Source organism: Cyprinodon tularosa, unplaced genomic scaffold (assembly GCF_016077235.1).
Source record: "Cyprinodon tularosa strain WSP-4 unplaced genomic scaffold, ASM1607723v1 ctg82, whole genome shotgun sequence".
In the NCBI taxonomy this organism is placed as follows: domain Eukaryota; kingdom Metazoa; phylum Chordata; class Actinopteri; order Cyprinodontiformes; family Cyprinodontidae; genus Cyprinodon; species Cyprinodon tularosa.
The window spans coordinates 1,486,018-1,507,831 of NW_024039585.1; the positions used below are offsets into that span (position 1 = coordinate 1,486,018).

Sequence of the window (21,814 nt, forward strand, 5' to 3'; positions counted from 1 at the left end):
AGATCTAGTCACCCTACTGCATACCCAGAACCACACATAGAGCAGAAGCTTTTAGCTCGTATTCTTCACTGATCTAATACAAACTCCCAGAAATCTTTATAATTTCCAAAACCCAAAGTTACTTTAAATCTAGATAAAAAATGTCTTAGTTCAAGGAAGATTTTGGCTAACCTAGCTAAACAACATTAGTTAAAATTTTTTGTCCAACCTTCTTTGATTTGATTAACAGTCGTTTTATTCTTTAAGTTTTGTTGCAATGTACTTTTCCTGTTGTGCTTTTCTATTATGTCCAGCACTTTTAATTGTCTTGCTACTGAAATGTCTTATGCAAATCAACTTACCTTGCCTTACTGTACTCCCTAAACTAATGTCTGCCAGACAAGGAGTGGGGGGGATTACAGTTTATAGTCAGTTTTCAAGATTTTATAGCTGATACTTAAGTCTTGAAACTTTATCTTTTATAGCTTTTTTTTTTGTTTGTTTTAACTTACTTTTTGTAACACTTTAACAAAAAACAAATGTGAAGTGCATGCCTTAACATATTTATTACTGTTATTGATGCCATATTTTTCATGATCAGAATTTTTACCTCCAATTTTCAATCTTTCTTTTATATCCTCCCTCCTCTCCAAACACACTCTTTATTTAAATAGGGCAGCTCACACCACTTATGCACATTATCTATTGCTTAATCTTTCACCCACAGCACAGCGCCCTTTTGAAAGTGCAATTTGTTTATTCACAAGCAATTTAGTGCTTCTGTTTTGAAGATTAGGTCCTCAGGGTTATTACAAATATAAAATAGTGTAGTATTTTTCTATTGAAAATAGATATTGATAGGATTTTCTTCCTCTCAGTATTATGCATGTGATTATACTGTTCAACATTCAACAATTACCCTAACACTTGATTCCAATCTGACATTCAAGGGGCCTGCACAAGAGAATATGGAGAAAAACAAAGCAATCCATCTAAGGCAATTTGAAGCTTCAGATAATTGTACAAAATGTCACATAATTGTTGAAACAAGTCAAAACAACATGCAGCCCACACAACATTATGCAGACTGACATGAAGTCCATTTCTGCAAGGTCTGAGTCATTTCCTTCAGTGCCAAATGGTAAACAGTGCAATTTCTAGCCCCCTGCTGTGAGCTGTCACTCTGTCCCAACTGATGTTACTTCAAAATTTTTTTTTTACATTAACATCACCTTGTGAATAAAATGCTTGAGAACTGACTGTGGACTGGGTCATATCAATAGGTCATATCCCTAAATATTAAAAATCATATAGTTAAGAAAAAACTCTGATCACTTGTTAGGTCTTCAGACGTCTTTCCACTCTTCCCACACACCAGTTAAGCAAACTTTAGTTCTGCAGTGACAGAACTTTTAATCGTGCCGTTCTCATTTAATAATGTACTAAGTGGACAATGCTTTCAACCAGTGTCATTCTTAAACCTTTATTAGTGGTACAACCACACAAAAAAACATTTACAATGCAATCCTACCTGAGTTTCTTATTTTTAAATCACACGGGCAAATTTGGCTCCCCTAACACATATGGTGAGCTGATTCTACTCTGCAGCGATTGAAGAAATAGCAGGATAAAAAAAAAGTCTCCAGAATACAAGGTTTATCATCTTGCCTTTCAAAGTGCTCTGGACTTACTAGAAACCTGAGTCAAAAGTGTTTTACGCTTATATATAGCAACATGATTGAACCTACTTTCCTAAAGATATAACAAAAACACAAGCCATTAAAAAAGCAACATGTATGTTGACAAAAAATCTCACATTTATTGTATTTGTTAAACAAGTGTTGAACTTTACATCAGTCTTAAGTGATAAGCCCCTTATGTTTACATAAAAAACATGAGCTACAGTACAGCATGTATACCAGTGTGGGAACTTGTTCACAAATTTCCCAATTTATTTATTTATTAACGTTTTTGGAAAGATTTTAATAAATAAAATATTTAAACCGGAAGATCTGCATTTAGGATAAAAACTTTATTTTCAAAAGTCAGCAGTCTCTATCTCAGCAGTGCCTTTCCATCACTCTGCTGTGATTGTTAAAAGGTCTATTTTAATCAAAATAATGACAAAAACTGTGCAATTAATAAATCACTTTTACTGGGTTGTTGCAATACCCTTCTACTAAAGCAATGTCCCTTTGGCAAATTCAGAAAAAGATATTCCAAAGGTCTATCAATACCAACTCAAATTACTAAAAGAAAAGAAGTAAACAAAACCTTGGTCACAAGTTATAAAGTGATGCATTGTTTGACTCCTTTCTTTTAATAGGCCTTTACGCTCAAACATACAACCATGAATGAAGTGTTGGTACCATAAACACACTGTATGACTTATGTGCAACTTTTATACAATAGTCCCTCAAGTGTTAAAATTTTGCAAATAAAAAGTGTCTTTATGATTAGGCTTTTTGCCCCAACCCCATCCAATGAGTTCTTATTTTACACCAGCAATACAACAAAATATATATTTGAGCAATTTCTCCTTAACAACAGTATAAGGAACAGTTGAGAAAATATAAGGCCAGGGGCTTGATTGCTAGTGGTTATACAATCCAAACTTGACGGTGATGGGAAGCAGCCAGGACCTGATATTCCTTTCTAACAGTCTGATCAGGAATTTCTTTTACGAACAAGTCCATGTCCTGGTCCGGGGGTGTAGAAATAAAACAAACAAAAATGATGGTTCAGCTTGAAAGATGGAAGGTGTATGTACAACCTTTTAAGAGGGAAATTCCTGTTTGGATGTTGCCTGTAATTTTTTTTATGTTAATTTTCTATATTTTGTAAAAGTTTTTTTTTTTTTTTCTACTCTTCTTATGTTTTCACAACTTTGCTTTTCTTAATAACTCAACAGCAGCGGCACATTTAAATACATCGTTGGCTTGTCTCTTAAAATTGGAATCTGACTCTTCGATTTATGTACATTCTCTTGATAATGTTGCGCTGCTGTTACTGAGCTGCAGGTCCCTAAGTCTGCAAGGAAAGAAATGGCAACACGGATGGAAGAGAGGAAGTCTGTAGATGCCAAGCATATATGTGTATGTGACAGAGTTTAAACTTCAAGGCTCTATTTAAAAATAAAACAAAACACTTGTTTTTCCTTCAGTGGGTGTGTCCTGAAAGAGGTCAGGTTTGTGTCAGGATAGTGGGGATGATTTAAATACATTTAAAGGCTTGTCACTAATTGCATCTGTCCTTCTTGTACATCACCTTCAGGGTTGCAGTCCTCTTTTGTAACTGGAATAATGTAGCCATCGCTGGTTCCCTTGCCTATCTGGTAATAGGCCTGGAGCTGATGGCCAGCCCCCAAGTTAGGCATGCTTTTGTAATAAACATCCTCATTCTCGCTACCTTTGGTAGAGGAGACCTCCTCCACATCGGGGCTGCTCTCAGGACATGGAGAGTCTGTAATATTGGGCATACTAGTGTACAAACAGTCTCTGTTGGGGGACTGTGGACTATCGTCGGGGTTTGTGGTCACCAGTGGGCTGACAAAGGTATCGACTTCCCCATTCGTCCTCACCTTCTTCTGTGGTGCATACAGAAGCGAGTGAGTCCGCTGGGGGATGAGTGGTGCTTCCAGCTCCTGCTGATGACGCAGCTCCAGGCCCCCCGTGTCGCCCACATGAACTAAAGATGAAGCATCAGCCACAATGGCATTGTCTTCCCTACTGCTGCCACCTACCACTGTCACCTTGGGGGGAGCCCGCTCCGTGTGGTGGTGATGGTGATACTGCGGTGGCAGAGGTGGCTGCTGGCGGTGGGGTGGGTGACGTAAACTGGAGTGCTGCTGCTGTTGGTGGCTTTTGTTACAGGCACGCAGGTTGTTGTGCACAAGCTCGGAGATGATCATTTTCTCAAAGGCAGCATCGTCCAAGCTCAGTCCGCAGTCCACTACCTGCACACTGTCACCAAAGTCCCCATTACGGAGGGAGTAGCTATTGTTAAAGTTACCATTTAGCGGTAGAGTATCCATTGCACTTGTATCCCTCACCGCACTGTTCAGTGAGTGCCCTGGGAACAAAGAAACATATCAAGATATAATACATTAGTCATCACCAATAACTGTAAAGACTAGAATAAATACTTTAATGCTGTTTAGGATGCAGTTTCGTATAAAAAGGGAAATTTAAGCCATGCTTTAAATCTGTTAATTTGGCACAATTCCTGACATACAATACATAGGCATGCAGTTTGTTTGCAATGAGAAATCATTTTGAATTTTCTCATGTATACGTTTCAACTTTCCCTTTTAAAAATTGCTGTTAAAAAAGCAGGGCATTTTGCATTAGAGTCTGCCACATATGTGACAAAGCAATGAAAAAGATCCCAAACAACATTAGGAAACAAGTCAGAACAAGTAATCACTATGACGAGACACCAGGCACAGGTGGATATATAAGTATGAAGCAACAAATTGGCAGGCTACGACACATACAAGATATCTAGCAACTAACAGAGTTATGGTGGGAGAGTAAATAAAAGCAAGGATATGTGGGGGAATGTGACAGTCACAGAAGAGGGAAAGAAGTTATGTATTAACATGAGACAGCCATCTTTATTCTCACTACAAGGGGAGCCCACAAGCAGCACTCCACCATCACCACACACAGCAGGTGAAAAGACTCACTTTAGACAACTCACATCATGTCTGTCTGCTCAGGCTATCTGGTCTAAGAGCAGCTGATGTACAAAAAAAAAAGTAAAAGAATGATTTATTGTAACATGAAGAATTGCTAAAAGAACAACAAAATGTAAGATAAACGTCTTAACTGCAACAGAGCAAGAGCAAGGGTTCAGCAAATGAAACAGGTAAGCATTAAACGGCTTTACATTTAGAGATCTTATATGCAACAGATATGGGGACTTGTGAAATTATATTCACACCCCTTGAATTCTCTTCCCACTTTTCATTTCAGGCACCAATTTTTCATGCATTTCATTCAGATTAAATGTGATAGACTAACACAGCATAGAACATAACTGTGAAGTGGATAGAAAAGAATAATGAAAGTCTGACTACAGGGCATGCATTTGTATTCATGCCTTTTTTTTTTTTTTGCACCAAATTTGGGGATTGTTTGCCTAGTGGGTTAGAGCAGTGTGCTTGTGCTCTGAGAATTTTGCAAGTACCCGGTTCAATCCCCACAGCCTCCACTCTAGGTTTCTGAGCAAAACCCTTAAAGGAATAGTACACCCAAAACATGATTAGCCTTCATTTTCTACTCACCCCCATGCTGAACAACACTCTGGAGTACTTTTTTGATATCTCAAATGCATCTGGAGATCTGGGAGGCTTCTTGCTGTCTGCTGACATTCAAATAATGGAGGTCTATGGTGCCCGAGACAGAAAGGTCCATAAAAGTCCACAAAAAACGTGTCAATATTCCTCCATACTGCTCGTCCAATGTATTCCAAGTGTCCTGAGTGGGTAGCATCCAGAATTTACTCGAAACGAAGTCATTTAGAATGTTTTTAGAGCATAAACAGTAGTGTATAGGATTTCCTGAAAGCGCGCACATGCGCGTTCACGACGCTACGGAAGCCGGCAGACCAAACCAGATGAAAGTGCGCATTCAGCGTCTGCTCTGCCAATAATGCAAGCGTAGAAGAAGAAATGTGCTGTTTACCTGTGCAAAGAAAGAAACAACAAAAGAAAAATGTCTGAGGACTTCAGTGTTGAGGAAGAGCATGAGTTCTTTGCCGAGCTGAATGCGCTGGTTTGGTCTGCCGGCTTCCATAGCATCGTGATCGCGCATGTGCGCGCTTTCAGGAAATCCTATACACTACTGTTTATGCTCTAAAAACATTCTAAATGACTTTGTTTCGAGTAAATTCTGGATGCTACCCACTCAGGACACTTGGAATACATTGGACGAGCAGTATGGAGGAATATTGACACGTTTTTTGTGGACTTTTATGGACCTTTCTGCCTCGGGCGCCATAGACCTCCATTATTTGAATGTCAGCAGACAGCAAGAAGCCTCCCAGATCTCCAGATGCATTTGAGATATCAAAAAAGTACTCCAGAGTGTTGTTCAGCATGGGGGTGAGTAGAAAATGAAGGCTAATCATGTTTTGGGTGTACTATTCCTTTAACCCCTGATTGCTCAAGGGAGCCACACAAAGGCAGCCCACTGCTCCCCAAAAAGTGGTGAGTTCAATGCAGAGCTAAATTTCTCCAATGTGAGATCAAAAACTTCAGTTATTATTATAAAAACATTTAAGTACTTTTAAAAAGGGTTTTATAATTGATTTGCAAAATGTCCAAAAAGAAAACCAACAAAACTGAAAAACCTAAGATAACACAGCCTGCCCAAAAACGGACAAGGAGATTGCTTACGAAAAAACAGCTAAGAGGTTTGTGGCAGAGATCCACAGCTTATGCCTTTAGTCAGAGGGGACAGGGAAGCTGGTCATGTTTTGATAGAGTGACAGATTGAGCTAAATATAGGAAAACCCTGCATAAGTTCTGAGACTCCATCAGTTTTAACTTCCATATAGTCACACTTTTCAAAATTTTACTGCATCTTTCCACTTCACAGATATGATCTATATTATCTTTTCCCCTTCAGATAAAATCCAAATAAGAACAAATGATTTATTCCATTTGTTGGAAGCTTTTTTTACCAAATCCAGATATTATTTATGTTGTGATTGATAGGGGAGGTACAAAGAAATATGTTCTCTGTTTACATTCTTCTATTTAATGCAGTGGGAAAATATATATTTAAAAATGGTCCCTATAAAAAAAAAATTAAAAAAGGAAACAGGCAGGGGGTGCCGACCAACTTCTATTGAATAGCCTCTCTGAATGTAATAAAATATAGGAAAAGGTCTGAAAACCTCTGAAAGAAAACAAAGAGTAGTGAAACAGCTGCTGCTGCGTCATATAAGCTAATGCCAGCTTTGGAGGCAATTTAGTGTCCAGACAGGTGTTGTTTGAAAGACTGTGAATAACACCGGACACCAAAACTGTCTAGTGTCACAAAAGGAAAATAAGGACAGACAGTTGGAGAAAAAAAAAAGAAAAAGGTTATTTTCTGAAAGAAAAAAAACAAAACAAAAAAACATATTTTTGTAAGGAAAAAAAAACAAGATAAAAGCAAAACAGTGGGTAAATTCAGGACAAATCTGTCAGAAGTTAAATCGTACTTCAAAAGACCAAATTGAGATAATTATTTTCCCTTTCTTCAAAGAAATTAGCTTAGTTCTTTTTTGTGAACCACTTGCTCTCCACTTGAGTGCGTGTTAATGGCCTAAACCAGTGATTGTGCCGTGGGTTGGGTTGTTTTAAATAAGCATGCTAAAAAGAATTTACATTTGATAGGCAAAGTTAAGTTTTACTCCCATACTTGTCTCTCTGTAGGTCACTAAAGGGAAGCACAGGGGAGAAGCACAAAACATGACACAAGATGCCACTTCAGTTTCAGAAAAGAATGACACATACAAAAACATCACAACTTATAAATGTTATAAATACTTCAATGTTATTAGCAACAGAAATATATTATTACTGTCAGCACAAGAATAATCAGGTATGAGATACTGCATTCATACACAGATAATGTAACACACGTCGTACAGAAAAATCAGATTAATTTGCACCCCTCAAAAAGATAATTCCCTAAATTATAGCTATATTTACATTTTGCTAGGGAAGATTGTCAGTCAGCCAGGTCATAGTAATTCCAAAAAAATTAAAAAACCAAAGCACTGGGTTTTGTTTCCAAGTTTCAAGATGTTTCTCTTCGCATCCAGGAAGCTTTTTCAATTCAAATGTCAGAAATAGCGTCCAGTTGCATAATACAATAGCCCAACAAAGCCTTGTTTCTGTTTAGACAAAATGCAAATTAAAAGCGGACGAACGGGTCCAATGGAGGTCGTTTGGCTTCTTTTGTTAGCCTGCAATGCCGCATACCTGTCTATGTTTTTCAAATGGGGGTCGTTAAAGGGAATTGTTGGCCTGGCTGAATAGGTGGGGTCTTCTGTTCCCCCTTAAAGGGGCTGCAATGATAGCAGGGAGGCATTAACTAAATTGCTGCATTGTAGGTTTTTGAAAGCTGAAATCTGAGTCTAGCCCATCTGTTTAAGGTTGGTTTTTCTTTCTTAACATAGATGGCTTCATTCACGCCCCTCTCAAACCACCTATTTTCTTTGTCAAAATGTGAACATTCTGGTCATCAAAAGAATGTCCAGAAGGTGTAGATGTTCTGCAGAGTCTTATCACGAGGAGGACGCTCTTCTGTGTTGTGCCATGCATCTATGAAGAAGTTGTTTGGTTTGTCCAATATCAGAGCATTTCTCACTGCATTGAACTGTTTACACCACTCCGCTCATATTTGGTCTCGGGGTTTTGTCTTTAGGATGCACTAGTTTAAGGGTCTGGTTTGGGTTTGGTTTGATGTACTGGAATTTTGTGTTTAGAAAAAAATCTTCTTTAATTTTTCAGAGACTCCAGCAACATATGGGATGGAGATGTTTTTGCATTTAATCTTCTCACCGTTATATTCTGCTGCGTGTCTTCTGTATTTCCTTGCCGATTTGACAAATGCCCAGTTAGGGTATCCACAGGTTTCTTTGATGTGTTTCTGTTCTTTGTGCTTCCCTTCTGTTTCAGCAGGGACATGCTCAGCCCAGTGTTAAAAGGTTCTGATCACATAAAGTTTGTGTTCCAGTGGGTGATAAGAGTCAAAAAGAAGATATTGGTTTGTGTGAGTAGATTTCCTATACACTTCAATGTTGAAGTTTTCATATCTTACATGTTCACCAAACAGTCCAGAAAAGGTAGCTTGTTGTCGTTGGCATCCTCTGGTGAATTTGATGTTGTGGTCAATTGAGTTATGTGTCTTGTGAAAGCTTCCACTTCTTCCAGCTAGATTTTGATGAATGTTTCGTCCACATATCTAAACCAATGAGGTTTAGATTAAACCATTGAGTAAATCCCTTCCCGCTATCATCGTAACCCCAACTCCTTTACAGGGGAGCATAAGACCCCGCCTATCCAGCAAGGCCAACAATTTCCCATAATGACCCCCTTAACAAAAGAGAATCCAAATAACCCCCATTCCAAAGGGGTGGACCTGTTCGTCTGTTTCAGTTTGCATGTTGTCAAGCAAAAAAAAAAAATAAATAAATAAAAAAAAGCTTTGTTGCACTACTGCAACTCAACGCTATTCCTGACACTTGAATTTAAAAGGCTTTCTGGATAGGAAGTGAAACTTCTTCAAACTTGGAAACAAAGTCCAGTGGTTTGTTTTTTTTAACTTTTTTGCAATCAATATATTTACATTTGAATTGCAATTTCTTAAACCGAAGAATGTATAAAAAATGTATCCTAACTGTTATTCTATTGAAAGAAAAAAACAATATTGAACAAAAAACACGATTTTTAAGGTGCTTAGTCACGTGATATGCCAATACAAAAAAAAAATCTATACAGTGCGTCAGCCAGGATTTCTGTTTGATATTCCTTTTTGAGCTCAAATAGAATTAAAGCACTGGGTGCGATAAGTAGACTCAGGCTATGTTCCCACTGGGTGAACATTATCTGACTTCATGGCAAATCCTTGGAAATTGTGCAGTAAGACTGTGATTAAAAGAAATGAATGTAAATTAACATAGAAAAGCCACAGTGGTGGATTTATATTTAAAAATTAACTAAACAGTAGTTGAACCTTCTTCTACAGTCATTTGAGTTCCAGCCATTCTAAAAGATTGCTTTAAAGGTGCTGCCTTTTCAAGCACATACTGTCTGTACACATATTGTTGAGTTTCAAAGAACATATCACAAGTGGCATGGCAGAGAAATAGATGCTGTCTTAGCATATTTGATTGTATGTTGTCTATGGAAGTCATATTTTAAATGTGTGCTCACGGATAATGTCTCATGTGCTTAAAAATCGTATTCTCTTTGCTGCTCTTAATAATGGGAAGGAAAAGAGAACACATTAATTTTGGCGGTTTTTGTAGCCAGGAAAGGGCTACAAAACCTAAATGATACAAGTTTAAGTTAAAAAATTAATATTTTAAATTGAAATACATTCCTTTCTAAGTTGGGAGATGGATAATTAAAATATATATGTATAAAATAGAACATGACAAACGAGGCTGGATGAGAAGCCACATTGGTTTGGTCCTCACAAAGAGTAAAGGATAGTAAGTGCTAATATATATCTCTATGACTGCGATAATGCAACCACAATAAATAATTTAATTTAAGTTGCCCCCCCCCCCCCCCCCCCCCCCAATTTTTAAAAGGGATGCCAATAAATGTGGAGGGCTGTAAATTCTTGAAATGTAACATGTTTCAGAAGTAACACAGCTTGAAACAAATTGCATTTTATGCCCATAGAGATAAATCTTAATGATCCTGCAGTTTATACTACAGCTTCAGGTCTACACCACTGTTTACATTATCTCGAGGCAGAACATGCAGTATCTCTTTACCATCTTAATCATTATGTCCTGTTAAGAGAAATATGAGAACACAGAGGCTGGATCTAGGTAAACCACAGAGATCTCTGTTGTACACTGCAAAATGTGAGTGTGTGTGTATTATCTTTTTTTTTTTTTTTTTTTTTTTTACACACAAACACATTGGAAGCACTAGATCAAGTCTTTGGGAGACCGAAAGATGATACTGCAGAACATCCTGCGTTTTTATTTTTTTTTTTTAGACTTCTGAACACTTTAAGAGATCAATGATGAAGGGAGGAGAGACAGAGAAAGATGGTGAAGAGAGACGAAAAAAGGCAGAATGCAGGTGAAAGAATTAGATAAGCACACCTGGTGAGTTAAACACTGGAGCTGTGGGGGTGTTACACACGACTGTCTCAGCCAGTAAGGTGTTATAAGGGTTGTTAGTGCCTTGTGGTCGCAGGAGAGGGTTTGTTAGTAGATAATTCCCAGTCATTCCTGGAGTGGCAAAACAGAGTAGGAGCAGGTAAGTTTGGCAGTTGCCTGAAAGTTTAATGGAGAACAGAAAAAGCAAAGAATCTGGCTTTGTCTTTTAGGTAACATAAGCCTAATCCTTTAACTACATGGTCTAACTATTTTACAGATGAATAAAAAAGCACAACATTTCTGCTTTTTCTGCTGGTGCAAACCCACCAACCCTGTTAAGTGCAAAGCATGTCCTTCCTAACTCAATATTTAAAAACCCGTGTTCAAACAACTTTGTTCATTAAAACATTCTGGCATGTTTTTCATGACTTATTTTTTATGTTGTGCAAGCATAATCTTTCAAAAACAGCACCTTGGTTTCTTGAAAGTATGCAAAAGTTTTACTTTTTATAGAATACTTTATGAGAGACGGGACAATAAGGCCTGTTTCTTATAACAAAAATTACTTGAGGCTAAATTGTGCAATTATCTCACAAGGCCTAATCTTCCTAATTTTTCTCTCAAGCTTGTAGTGTGTTTAAAGGTATTTCCACTGCCATTTATCACCTATGTTAAATGCCATCTGTCATGTTGAGATGTCTCAAGGGATGTTTTTAATGACATGGAAGTGCTTCTAGGAGATAAAATCCTCCTTCAGTGCACTAATTCTCCAGGGTTACCCAATGCCCCGAAGTGATCAATATCCAACCTTTGCATTAACATCTCCAGGAAACGGTCGTTCAGAGGAGCAGAAAAAATAGCCATACCTCTACATTGTTACTAATGTAGCAAGTCCACATGTCCCTAAAAAGGTTCAAAATGACATTTTGTCTTTAAGGGAGTTACATCAAAAAGATAAAAGGAAAAGGCAAAGAACAGCTTTGACAGAAGTCAGAGGAGGGAAAGTTAAACTACCTCAGTGTAAAACCTATTTTCCCTTGCATGCTTGGAAAGCCATTTCAGAGGCAGCAGAAGCCTAACATCACACTAAGCACTCTGGGTCAGGCAGAGTTGAACAACATCTTCTCATCATCATATTTGTGCTCAAGCTAAATAATAAATGACAGGTTTTTTTTCCTCCCTTCCCCATAAATCTTTTTATAAAGTAACAAGGGTCACCTTCTATGCTGGGCAACAAATGGCCTTTTGCTTCATGTTCAGATCCTGTGAAAATAAACTTTTTACAACCATTTTAGTTTTTGCCTATTTGTCCCCAGGGAATGAACTATAACTACAAGCACTTGCATCAAGAAAACATCCAAGTCTAAATTTGCAAATGAGGCTAGAGGTATGAGTGAAGCTGCAGTATTTGAGGACACATTTTTGGTACCCATGAGCTAAAAGAAGAAGAAAACTTTTAGGCCTTCCCTTTTTATGACCCCATTTCAGGACCGAGTCATTTACTACCTAAACCTTGTAGAATGTTGTTATCCCTGGAACTTGAAGTTGATAATATTAGCTGATTGATACAATTTGTGCATAGATGTGAAAAGAGATGAGGTGTGAACTGACCTTGGTTAAGGGTGGAGGTGCTGTTGATGTCACCTGAGATAAAGGAGGACTCAGATTGCTTTCTTACGGTGTCATTCCACATTCTCCTGATTCGACTCTGTCAGATAAACAAGAGATAGTAATTAGGACATAAAACCTCACCTTTCAGAACCACTTTTTTATGGTATATTTATATCATTACAGTCTGCATCACTTGCGTAGGCAAAATGAGGTGAGGGCATTATCAATGTCACATTTTAAATATTTGTTTAGAGATGCACAGAATTTTGTCCTTTTCAGTTTGAGAAATTTTGCAAATCCTTGACCTGCTGATAATTACAATATCTAATTTCAGTTTCTCATTAGACTTAGACAGATGTTATTTATTTGTCATTTTGTTTACACGCATGTAAAACAAAAAGAAATGTCATTTGGAACAGCTCTCTGGACAATTTCATCTTTCTAAAAATGCAGCCTTGAAAAATAGTAAAACAATAATAAAATATATATATATATATATATATATATATATATATATATATATATATATATATATATATATATATATATATATATATATATATATATATATATAAAAATTGATAAAAGTAATATAAAAATATGACTCTAAATTTACAGCTCCAACATTTTTTTATTATTATTAAGAACAACAACATAAAATTATTTTCTGTTCGTCTGTTTCTAAGGACCTTAGATTTTGTCAAAGCAACGTTTTACTATTATAGTTAAGTTGCCTTGATTGCAGGTGCACTGAAGAGATTTTAAACTCTGACCCTTCCAAAACACAACTTGTATATGCATACTGTATGTGTCATTATCTAACACAAAGATGGGGCTTAAATGCTGAATAAAATAGAGTTACATCACTGTTGGCTAATTATTCCTCATTTTATCCATTCTTGCCCCCATCACTTATTTGTAACATGAATGAACCAAAGGCACAACTAAACTAAATCAATTAATTTGTCAAGGCCTCTAAATATATTAAAATCAAAGCCTAGTATTTATGGAGACAAATTCTTTACAAAGAATACAGTATGAAACTCTCGTTATTTAGAAGCATTGACGTCAAATGACATAGTACTGAATTTGTATAAGATAGAATATAATAATAATAATACAATACATGTAAAAAAACTTGTGCTCAGTAACAATTAAAAATGACTAAAATGGAAAGGGCCTTAAGGAGGTTTTTCTAAAATCAACACTTGGAGCTTCTCTGACAAGGGTGGGCCGGTCCCCTGGAAGAGAGCTCCCATCAAAATAACTATTATCCATAATTTGAGGCTGAGCCAGAGCATATAAAATTGTAGTAGGTGTAGTAGAACTAGCGGGAGTAAGATGGCGCAAAAGCAAGGTGGTATTAAACCCCTTAAAACTTAAAAAACATGGAATATGTAATAAGCAATCAATTAACAATATAGAATAAATATCAGAGCCTTCTCTGACTTGGTTGTTATTACCTCATTGCAAAATCGTTGACTTTAAGTTAAGTAAAACAACCAAGGCCAAAAGTTAAGACCAGGTAACACATTTTTATTTCACAGACTGTACAGTAAAAAGATCAATGGGATTTTTGAGTTCTTGAGCAGTCAGTCACGGCTTATTGCAGATCAAGCTAATAATCTGTCAATTCTTGTTACTAAATTATTGTTACTTATTAAGAGCATCTAAATCTAAGCCCTTACTAACATTTTAAAACACTTCACCCATTGTTTCCCCCATCCAAATAGTAAAGCAACACAATCCCTTCCGTTTGTAGCTTTGTGATATCAATGAGGTCCTAAATTTCTAATTCGTTTATCAGTTTCTGACTTCCTATTTGATTCAGTCTTAAATAGTGACAGGGTCTTTATAGTGGGGAATTTTAACATTTATGCCATCATTGAAGGTTATAGCTTAAATGCAATCTTTAATGCTATCTTACACACAATTGGTTTGTTCAAAATGTTCAGTCCCACGAATTCTCATTTTCACACTTTGGACCTTGTGCTGGCATATGACATTAATTGTGAATAAATAACAGGAGTTCCTTTCAGTCCTGTCCTATCTGACCATTTAGATGGATTTTTTACCAATCTGACTGCACAGTATGTTCTGATTGAATTGTCTCCGTAAAGCACCTGTAGATGAAACGTGTTGTGAACTGGCACTATATAATAAACATAATTTTTGAAAACCTTTAATTGCAGCTCGTCCTTCAGACGTTTGGCTGGAAATTGAGCGTGACATCACTGTGTTTCTGTAACACTTCATCTAGGTGTATTATACACTGAAAGCTACTAGCTATTTAAAGGGAATTAGTGCAAAACCACACATTTTTTGCAGCGTCAGTCTTCCCTGCAGTAAAATATACCTGTACTGTGTTTATAAAAAGTGCTGTAATGTTTCCCATTCACATTAAGTCGGAAAGAAATGAAGATAACAGCTAAAAAAAAAGTGCTACAGGGATTTAACATGAGAATTATCATGCAGCATAAATCCAGACTGGTAAATATTGAATAATGTAAGGATTATTGATGCAACTCTGAAGCTCAACTAACGAAATTAGTTTCCTCATAGAATGCAGTTAAAAATGAAAACAATTAATTCTTTTTCCCTCCACAACTGCACAAAATGGATTCAACTTATTTTTTTTCACAAACAGTAATAGAAACATATAAAAACTGACTTTTACTTTGCTCTCAATAGCTTTCTTAAAGTATATATGACAATATTTTTGTGTATCATCCTGCAGTACATGGATTAGCTCACTTTTGCTCAGAAAGCATTAGCTTATCAAATGATCAATTAAAGGAATTAATTTTGTGCACAATAGAAAGGGTTTTCTCTGCTTTTTGAACACCCACCTTGTCCTATTTATGTTAATAAATGAGATAACACCATAACAGTTGTTTTTTCACCTACTTGTCTACAGTGTTTCTGTTAATAAGGTAAGGAAATGTAAAGTATCTCTGCCATAAAGTGCAAATTGTGTACAAACAAAAATGTTATAATACCAGGAAGGTGTCTTTAAATAAAAAGCACATCTATGTGGCTACTAGACCATGAAGGCTTGGTTGTTCAAGACAACAACTAATGCTTGCATCTCTATATAACATAGCTCTATCATCTCCAGGAATAAATTTTGAGCCTGATTTATCATTATTTAACATTCTAACTTGGTAGTTCCCCATCTCATCGTAAACCAGTTTTCTCAAAGAAACTTCACACAATATTTTACCCCTTACATATTGTTCTCTTGACATACAGTATATTATACATTGCGTTACTTTATACAAAAAAAAGGTCTGGACTTGTGCTTACAGTATAATAGAAACATTTTGAAGCAAATAATTTTTATCTTCAATTTTGGTCATCTTTCTTTCATATATCATATCATATTTTTTTTTCAAACATATATTTATTTATGATATTTATATAAGACTTGTAGTACATATGATCCCAACTGTCTTGCTTTAGTAAAAAAAATTTTCTGTTATGTTAATGTTGCTGTCAGGTAATCCACAACACTACCACTAAGGGAAAGTTTGCTGCAAAAAAGCTGTTGCATGGAGCTAAAGGGAAATAAAGGAAGTGCTTGAACAACAGCAAAAAAAAAGCAACAAAAGCTGATCCCTAAAGACCCTCTCCCCATGCCTTAAAAGGGAGATGGAATTAATGAAAAAATAACTAAAAGACTGTTCATTTATTCCAGAGAAATTGATAACTGGTTGATGACCCCTCTGCTTTAGAACACGGTCAACATAGTCTAATCCTTTACAATAAACTTAACCTTTAACCTAATGCCAACCAAAGAGTTTGGGATACTAAAATCTTTCTTCTGCCTAATTCACCCATAATACTATGTGCATCAGAATTCAGCATAATTACTGAAATTTTAATCTTATATATATATATATATATATATATATATATATATATATATATATATATATATATATATATATATATATATATATATATATATATATATATATATATATATATATATATATATATAAGATTAAAATTTCAGTAATTATGCTGAATTCTGATGCACATAGTATTATGGGTGAATTAGGCAGAAGAAAGATTTTAGTATCCCAAACTCTTTGGTTGGCATTAGGTTAAAGGTTAAGTTTAAACAGTTAAACTCAGGCTTTTTATCCCCTTGCCCTTATTTCAAATAAGTAAACAAAACAATGATACGGAATAACTGATATAAAAGGCTTATGATACATTTTTTAGCAACATTGCACAGTACTCAATAGTCTTTTTGAATATATAACATCCAATGTTAAAACCATCTAAACACATAATCACTTTTAACATAATAGGGCTTTTGGTGATGAAATACATTGAATCCAATTTCGATATTACTCTAAACTATAATATGCAAAAAAAAAAAAAAAAAAAAACAGCACAGAGAACATTATGTGCATGATTGGAGCCTTACTGTGTAAAGCTGCTGGTCTACCTGTGTACCAGAAGAGTAGCGTGCACTAGTCCGTGTTGTGGAAGTCTTTGTGGAACCGTGCGAGCTCTCAGTGGGCAGCCCTCTGCAGCAGTATGTGTGGCGGAAGCACTTGCTGTACTCTTTGCGGACCTGCATAAGCAAAGAGAAGGTGTTTACACAGACTGTTGACTTTCAATATGACTTAGCCTGAGATATCAAGGTGAGCAGTGTTTGGTCTTTATATCAGCATGTGGTGCAATTTCAAAAATGCTGGAAAGCTAAAACTCAGATGTCTTTCACCTTGAAGGACACAGCTCTGACTTTAGAGCATAATGTGAAAAATGCACTCACTTTTTTCTGAAGAAGGCAGTGGAAAATGAAGATGAACATTCCTTGGAAAGTGTTGAATATCGTGAATAGGTATGCCATAACAATGGAGGCCTCACTGATGAAGAAGAGGCCAAAGGACCAAGTGAGACCCAGCAGGCACAGCAGGGCAAAAGCTCCCATGACCCAAGACCTGCAAAACAAAGACAGAAGCAAAAGCAGAGCAGAGAATGAACATAATGGATGTTTACTGAATCATTTATAACAGACAGTTTTTATTTACTCATTTTGATCTTGGAGGAAAGGCTGTAAACCAAGAGACAGTAAAAAACAAAATAGCAAAAACAAGTACGCATACCAATCTGATTTCTCACACAAAATCCCATCCTTTTAAAACCTCTGCTTAAACTCATCAGTAGTTCCTGCTTCTGACATACATGATGGAAAGAAAACCTTGATCTGTATTTCTGTAAATAACATTTTCTAAGCATTAGAACCTATCAAACTGCATATTTAGGGACCAGAGCAAATCACATTTGTAAATAAATTCAACAGAAGCAAGGGCTAAAAGAACACTAAATATGATTCGGCCTTGTGAATTTCTTAAAACTGGAGGAATGAGGCAGATGTGGGATCAAGGGATTTTTACGTTTTATTTTTATGTGCAAAGGTCAAATGAAATCTACAGACAGCAGCAGCTGTCACAGTTCAGTGGTCAAACACGACAACCACAACACCGGACTGATGAAAACAATAAAAGTGACCAGTCATATTGACGGATGGATGAGAGGTTTAATGCTGCAGTTTGGGAGAGAATGAGCTGGAAATACAAAATTAAAAGAAGGAGAAAGAGAGAGAGAGGTGGAAAGAATAAACAAGAAGAATTGATTGGAGAGCCAAGAGAAGAGTTCTAGGCAACATAGTCTTACTTGATAAAGTGTTTATTATCTTCATAGCTAGAGAGCATGATAGCGGGAAGAGAGAAACACAATTAGATCAGAGCACAGAACAGCGCGGGTTAGTTGGCACTTGAGTGTGATATTTTCAACTTTTTGATCCAAGGGAAATCACGAGAGGCAATCAAATTTAGGTCTAACAAGAGCCAAGATTTGCATGTTTTGATTAAATTACAAAATATTCCATCATAAAGAAAGGAAACTGGTCAGAACACATCGTCTGCCGTTTGAATTGAAATCTATCTTGCTGATGGGTAGGTGGTGGGTGTGTGGATAACATTATTTGAGGTACGAGGTAAAGCTTACCCAGGCAAATCTGTATTATAGTAGCCGTCACAAACGCGATAATTACTGGTGTGGGTCGCAGAGTGAAGACAGAAGTGGAAGATGAGAGGAGAAAAGAAAGCAGAGGGCCTGCGTTAACTTTGGGTGGCATGCTACATGCAATAGGCACTGGGTCAAGGTGCTCAGAGAGCAAACTCTGACACACAGAAAATTACAAGCAAAAAACAGTAATACGTATAAACAGCATAAAAAAAGAGCTTTAATGAAACATTTTAAGCATTCAGGAAGAACATTCACACCAATCTCGAAATAACCAGTGAGTACAAAATGTGATGTTGTGTTGTTTGCTGTATACCAGTCATCTATCAGAAATAAACCAAGATTTGTATAAAGGTCCTTTATGACTGTTCTCCCTGATTGCGGTTTTACCACAGAGCTGTAATTCTGGGGGGAAAAAACAAGCTAAAAAATAAAAGAAGGAAAAAACAAACACTGACTATAAATAGCTGAAAATCTTCCACCAAAAGTGGTTGCAGCTTTGAACACTTATTGTAAGAGTATGACTGTGTAAACTGGTATTTTACCTCAACCAAAAAGAACTAACGACTTAAAATAAAAACTATCCTTGGTCATGCAGCATAAATGGTATTTTTTTTTTAAATTGGCATTTACAAAAGCAGGTGAAAGGAAAAATGCTTTTCCTTTCGAGAGCAAAGCATTGAGGTGAAATGTCTGAAACATGTCTGAATCATGAATGGGTAAAGTAGGTAAGGGTGGTGGTTTTGCAATGATTTATTTTTCTCTCTTCAGGTGTTAAGCTGTGATCTTTTAGAGAAGAACAAAAAGCCGGCATGTTCCAGCATTTTCACTGTACCAAACTCTTTCAGGAGCTAGTTACTCCTAAAAACTATATACCTCACGTTGAGCAATTCTGTGGCCAGTGATTTTGTTTTGAGAAGTCCAACAAAACAGCATAAGAAGAGCTCAGACCTTATGTACAGACAATACAAAATAATTTGTTTTTTCAGGGGCAGTTAAATGTACATTCTGGTCAAATAGATAGCTCAATGTGTTTTAACCCAGGTTCTGCTGAAAGCATCTTATATCTTACCTGCAGTAGAAAGCACTGTTTTTATTTAATGTAAATCCTATTAAGTTCAGATTGGTCCCTGAGATTAAAGCAAAGACTCGGTCTCTGAGGACTAAAGCAAACTTCTACCATTAAAAATAAATCACTTTATAAAAATAGGCTCAGTGATTCATCTGTAAGCTGCTTTAGCTCTCTTTACACCATTATCATTTTTTCATTGAGCAGTTATTTACACACACAGCTGATAAGGCTTCACCAATTAGTTTCCTGTTTAGAAAAACATCCTGAGAACAGCAATGTAGAGTTGCTCCTCAAAGTGTCTAAAAGATGTAAAATCAGATTTGAAAGAGGTGTAGTTCTCACAAGATTTACCGATCGTATATGGCCACAGCATTTACCACCAAAATAAAAGTTAGCTGTGTGAATTGTAATTTAGTTGCTGTCTGGAGGCTGGTGAAATAAATCAAAGATGTGATGAGCTATGGATATCAAGGTAGGTTCTTTCAGCTTATATTGTTTTATCCATGGTCCAGTTATCTAAAAATGTAATCCTATGGGGATGGAGTTCTGTCAAATTTAGGTGTGGATTTTTCGCCCTGACCCTGACCTCCAAGGACTAGAGTTTTAGACAACAAATCCCACTTCTCAACTCAATTTGACCCAGTGAGACCCAAGACCATGACTGAAAGAAAAGGCTTTGGCCTACAGCTCTGCAAAATTGAGCAACAGGCCTTGATAGGTGTAAAGGAGGCCCCCTCTGTTTGATTGAACGGTCTGTTGTGATCCTCTTGTTGGCTAGTCAAATGCATTCAGTAATTCAAAATGCAAAACAGTTTTTGTGCACCATTCCTAAAATGTTATCACCTGTATCAGGTTCTGCTTATCAGTCTATTTACCAGATGAGTTTGTTCTAGAGAACCAACAGGGCGTAGCAGCAATTAGAATAGAATAGAGGAGAAATCCATTTATTGTCCCACCAAGGGGAAATTGTGGTGTTACAGCAGCTTAGAAAAGTGTATAAAAAAAAATATAAAAAAATAAGAAAATGAAACAAATAAAGTATTGTAGTGAACAGTGTTTTTACAATACAAATAATCAGTATCTTGATAATAAAAAATCAATAACAGCTTTGGACATTTTTACAGTAATGGATATATTATATATTCTTCTTCTTCTTTGACTATTTGAGCTGATGTAACGAGTAAATTGCTCCACTGCGAGATCAATAAAGTTTTTTATTAAATGATAAAGTCACAATATTTTCATGACACCATTTAACCTTAACAGCTCATAATCATTATGGGGTTGCCAATACCTTCTAAGGTGGACCAGACCTTTAAAATCGGGCAACAAATTATGGTAATTATGAGTTCTGCTAAAAAAGTCTCATTTTCAAGAACCAAATAGCTCATCTTATGAGCTTGAATTTTGTTGTACCACTCAATGTTAAAAAGCTATGCTTTTTAACATAACCTAAACCTAAAGAACAAGAAAAGCTTCCATGGAACCATGTTTAAATCACTTATACACAAAAGAAACATCTTGTTCTGTATTATATGATGTTTCACTTACTTTATGTTCTCCAGTCGACTCGAATCTGGTTTCAGGGTGGTAGAGTGCTTCACCATTTTATACATCGTGATTACCAGGAAGATGAGATTGAGCTGTCAAAACAGAATAATGGCAGTGTTAATTTATGAAGATTTATGCCTCAAGATAAGGCAGACAGAGGAGAAAAAACTGTTAATTTGTCTACGAGTATTAAAAGCAGAGCCTTCGACTCTGCAATGTCCACAGACTAATCCAATAAAAATCTATCACTCTGCTAGTCTCAGACTGGCCGACTGGCGCCAAATTTAGTGTCATTCTATATCAATGAGTGTATGAAAATACATTAAAATCCATCTCTGAAGAAGAAAAAAACAGCAATAGCCACAGAGCCGTAGTCTTCCAATGTCAAAGGAGAATGAGAAGCAGCAGCAGAAATAAGAGAAGCGCTTGTTGTACAAAACAACCACATATCATTTCATGCACATAGTGAAATAGTATAAGGTATAAAGGCTTGGGGGAACATGGTATATTTTGTTCAATTCTCTCATGTGTCCAGATGAAAAGAGAAAAAGAACTCTGAAAAGGGTAGGGAGAAAGGGAGCTTGTGTGTTTTAACGCATTACATCTTGGGGGAGGGGGTGCACATATCAGACTCAGACAAGGATACTATGAGCCACGTTTCTGAGCACATTTATTTGGTACCTTAAAAAAATCAATAGTGTGATTTAGAGACAC

General features: G+C 36.4%; 1 protein-coding gene across 50 annotated transcripts in view; it reads right to left on the bottom strand.

Moving 5' to 3' along the window:
* Nucleotides 1-1,446: 1,446 nt before the first annotated feature.
* adgrl2a (adhesion G protein-coupled receptor L2a) overlaps nt 1,447-21,814 on the bottom strand; it is a 148,718-nt gene continuing 128,350 nt past the window's right edge. For 6 of the 50 annotated variants that reach the window (XM_038272210.1, XM_038272209.1, XM_038272220.1 and 3 more), the window contains 5 exons: nt 21,101-21,192; nt 17,222-17,390; nt 16,892-17,020; nt 12,433-12,529; nt 1,447-4,050 (listed from right to left, as the gene is read on the bottom strand). In XM_038272210.1, the coding sequence (XP_038128138.1) occupies nt 3,203-4,050; nt 12,433-12,529; nt 16,892-17,020; nt 17,222-17,390; nt 21,101-21,192 (1,335 nt within the window). In that variant the 3' untranslated portion in view covers nt 1,447-3,202. Of the gene's footprint in view, nt 4,051-4,666; nt 4,720-7,357; nt 7,410-10,824; nt 10,954-12,432; nt 12,530-16,870; nt 17,021-17,221; nt 17,391-18,126; nt 18,154-18,459; nt 18,505-21,100; nt 21,193-21,814 lie in introns of all 50 variants that reach the window. The other 44 variants (XM_038272178.1, XM_038272215.1, XM_038272206.1 and 41 more) reach the window with 29 other exon arrangements.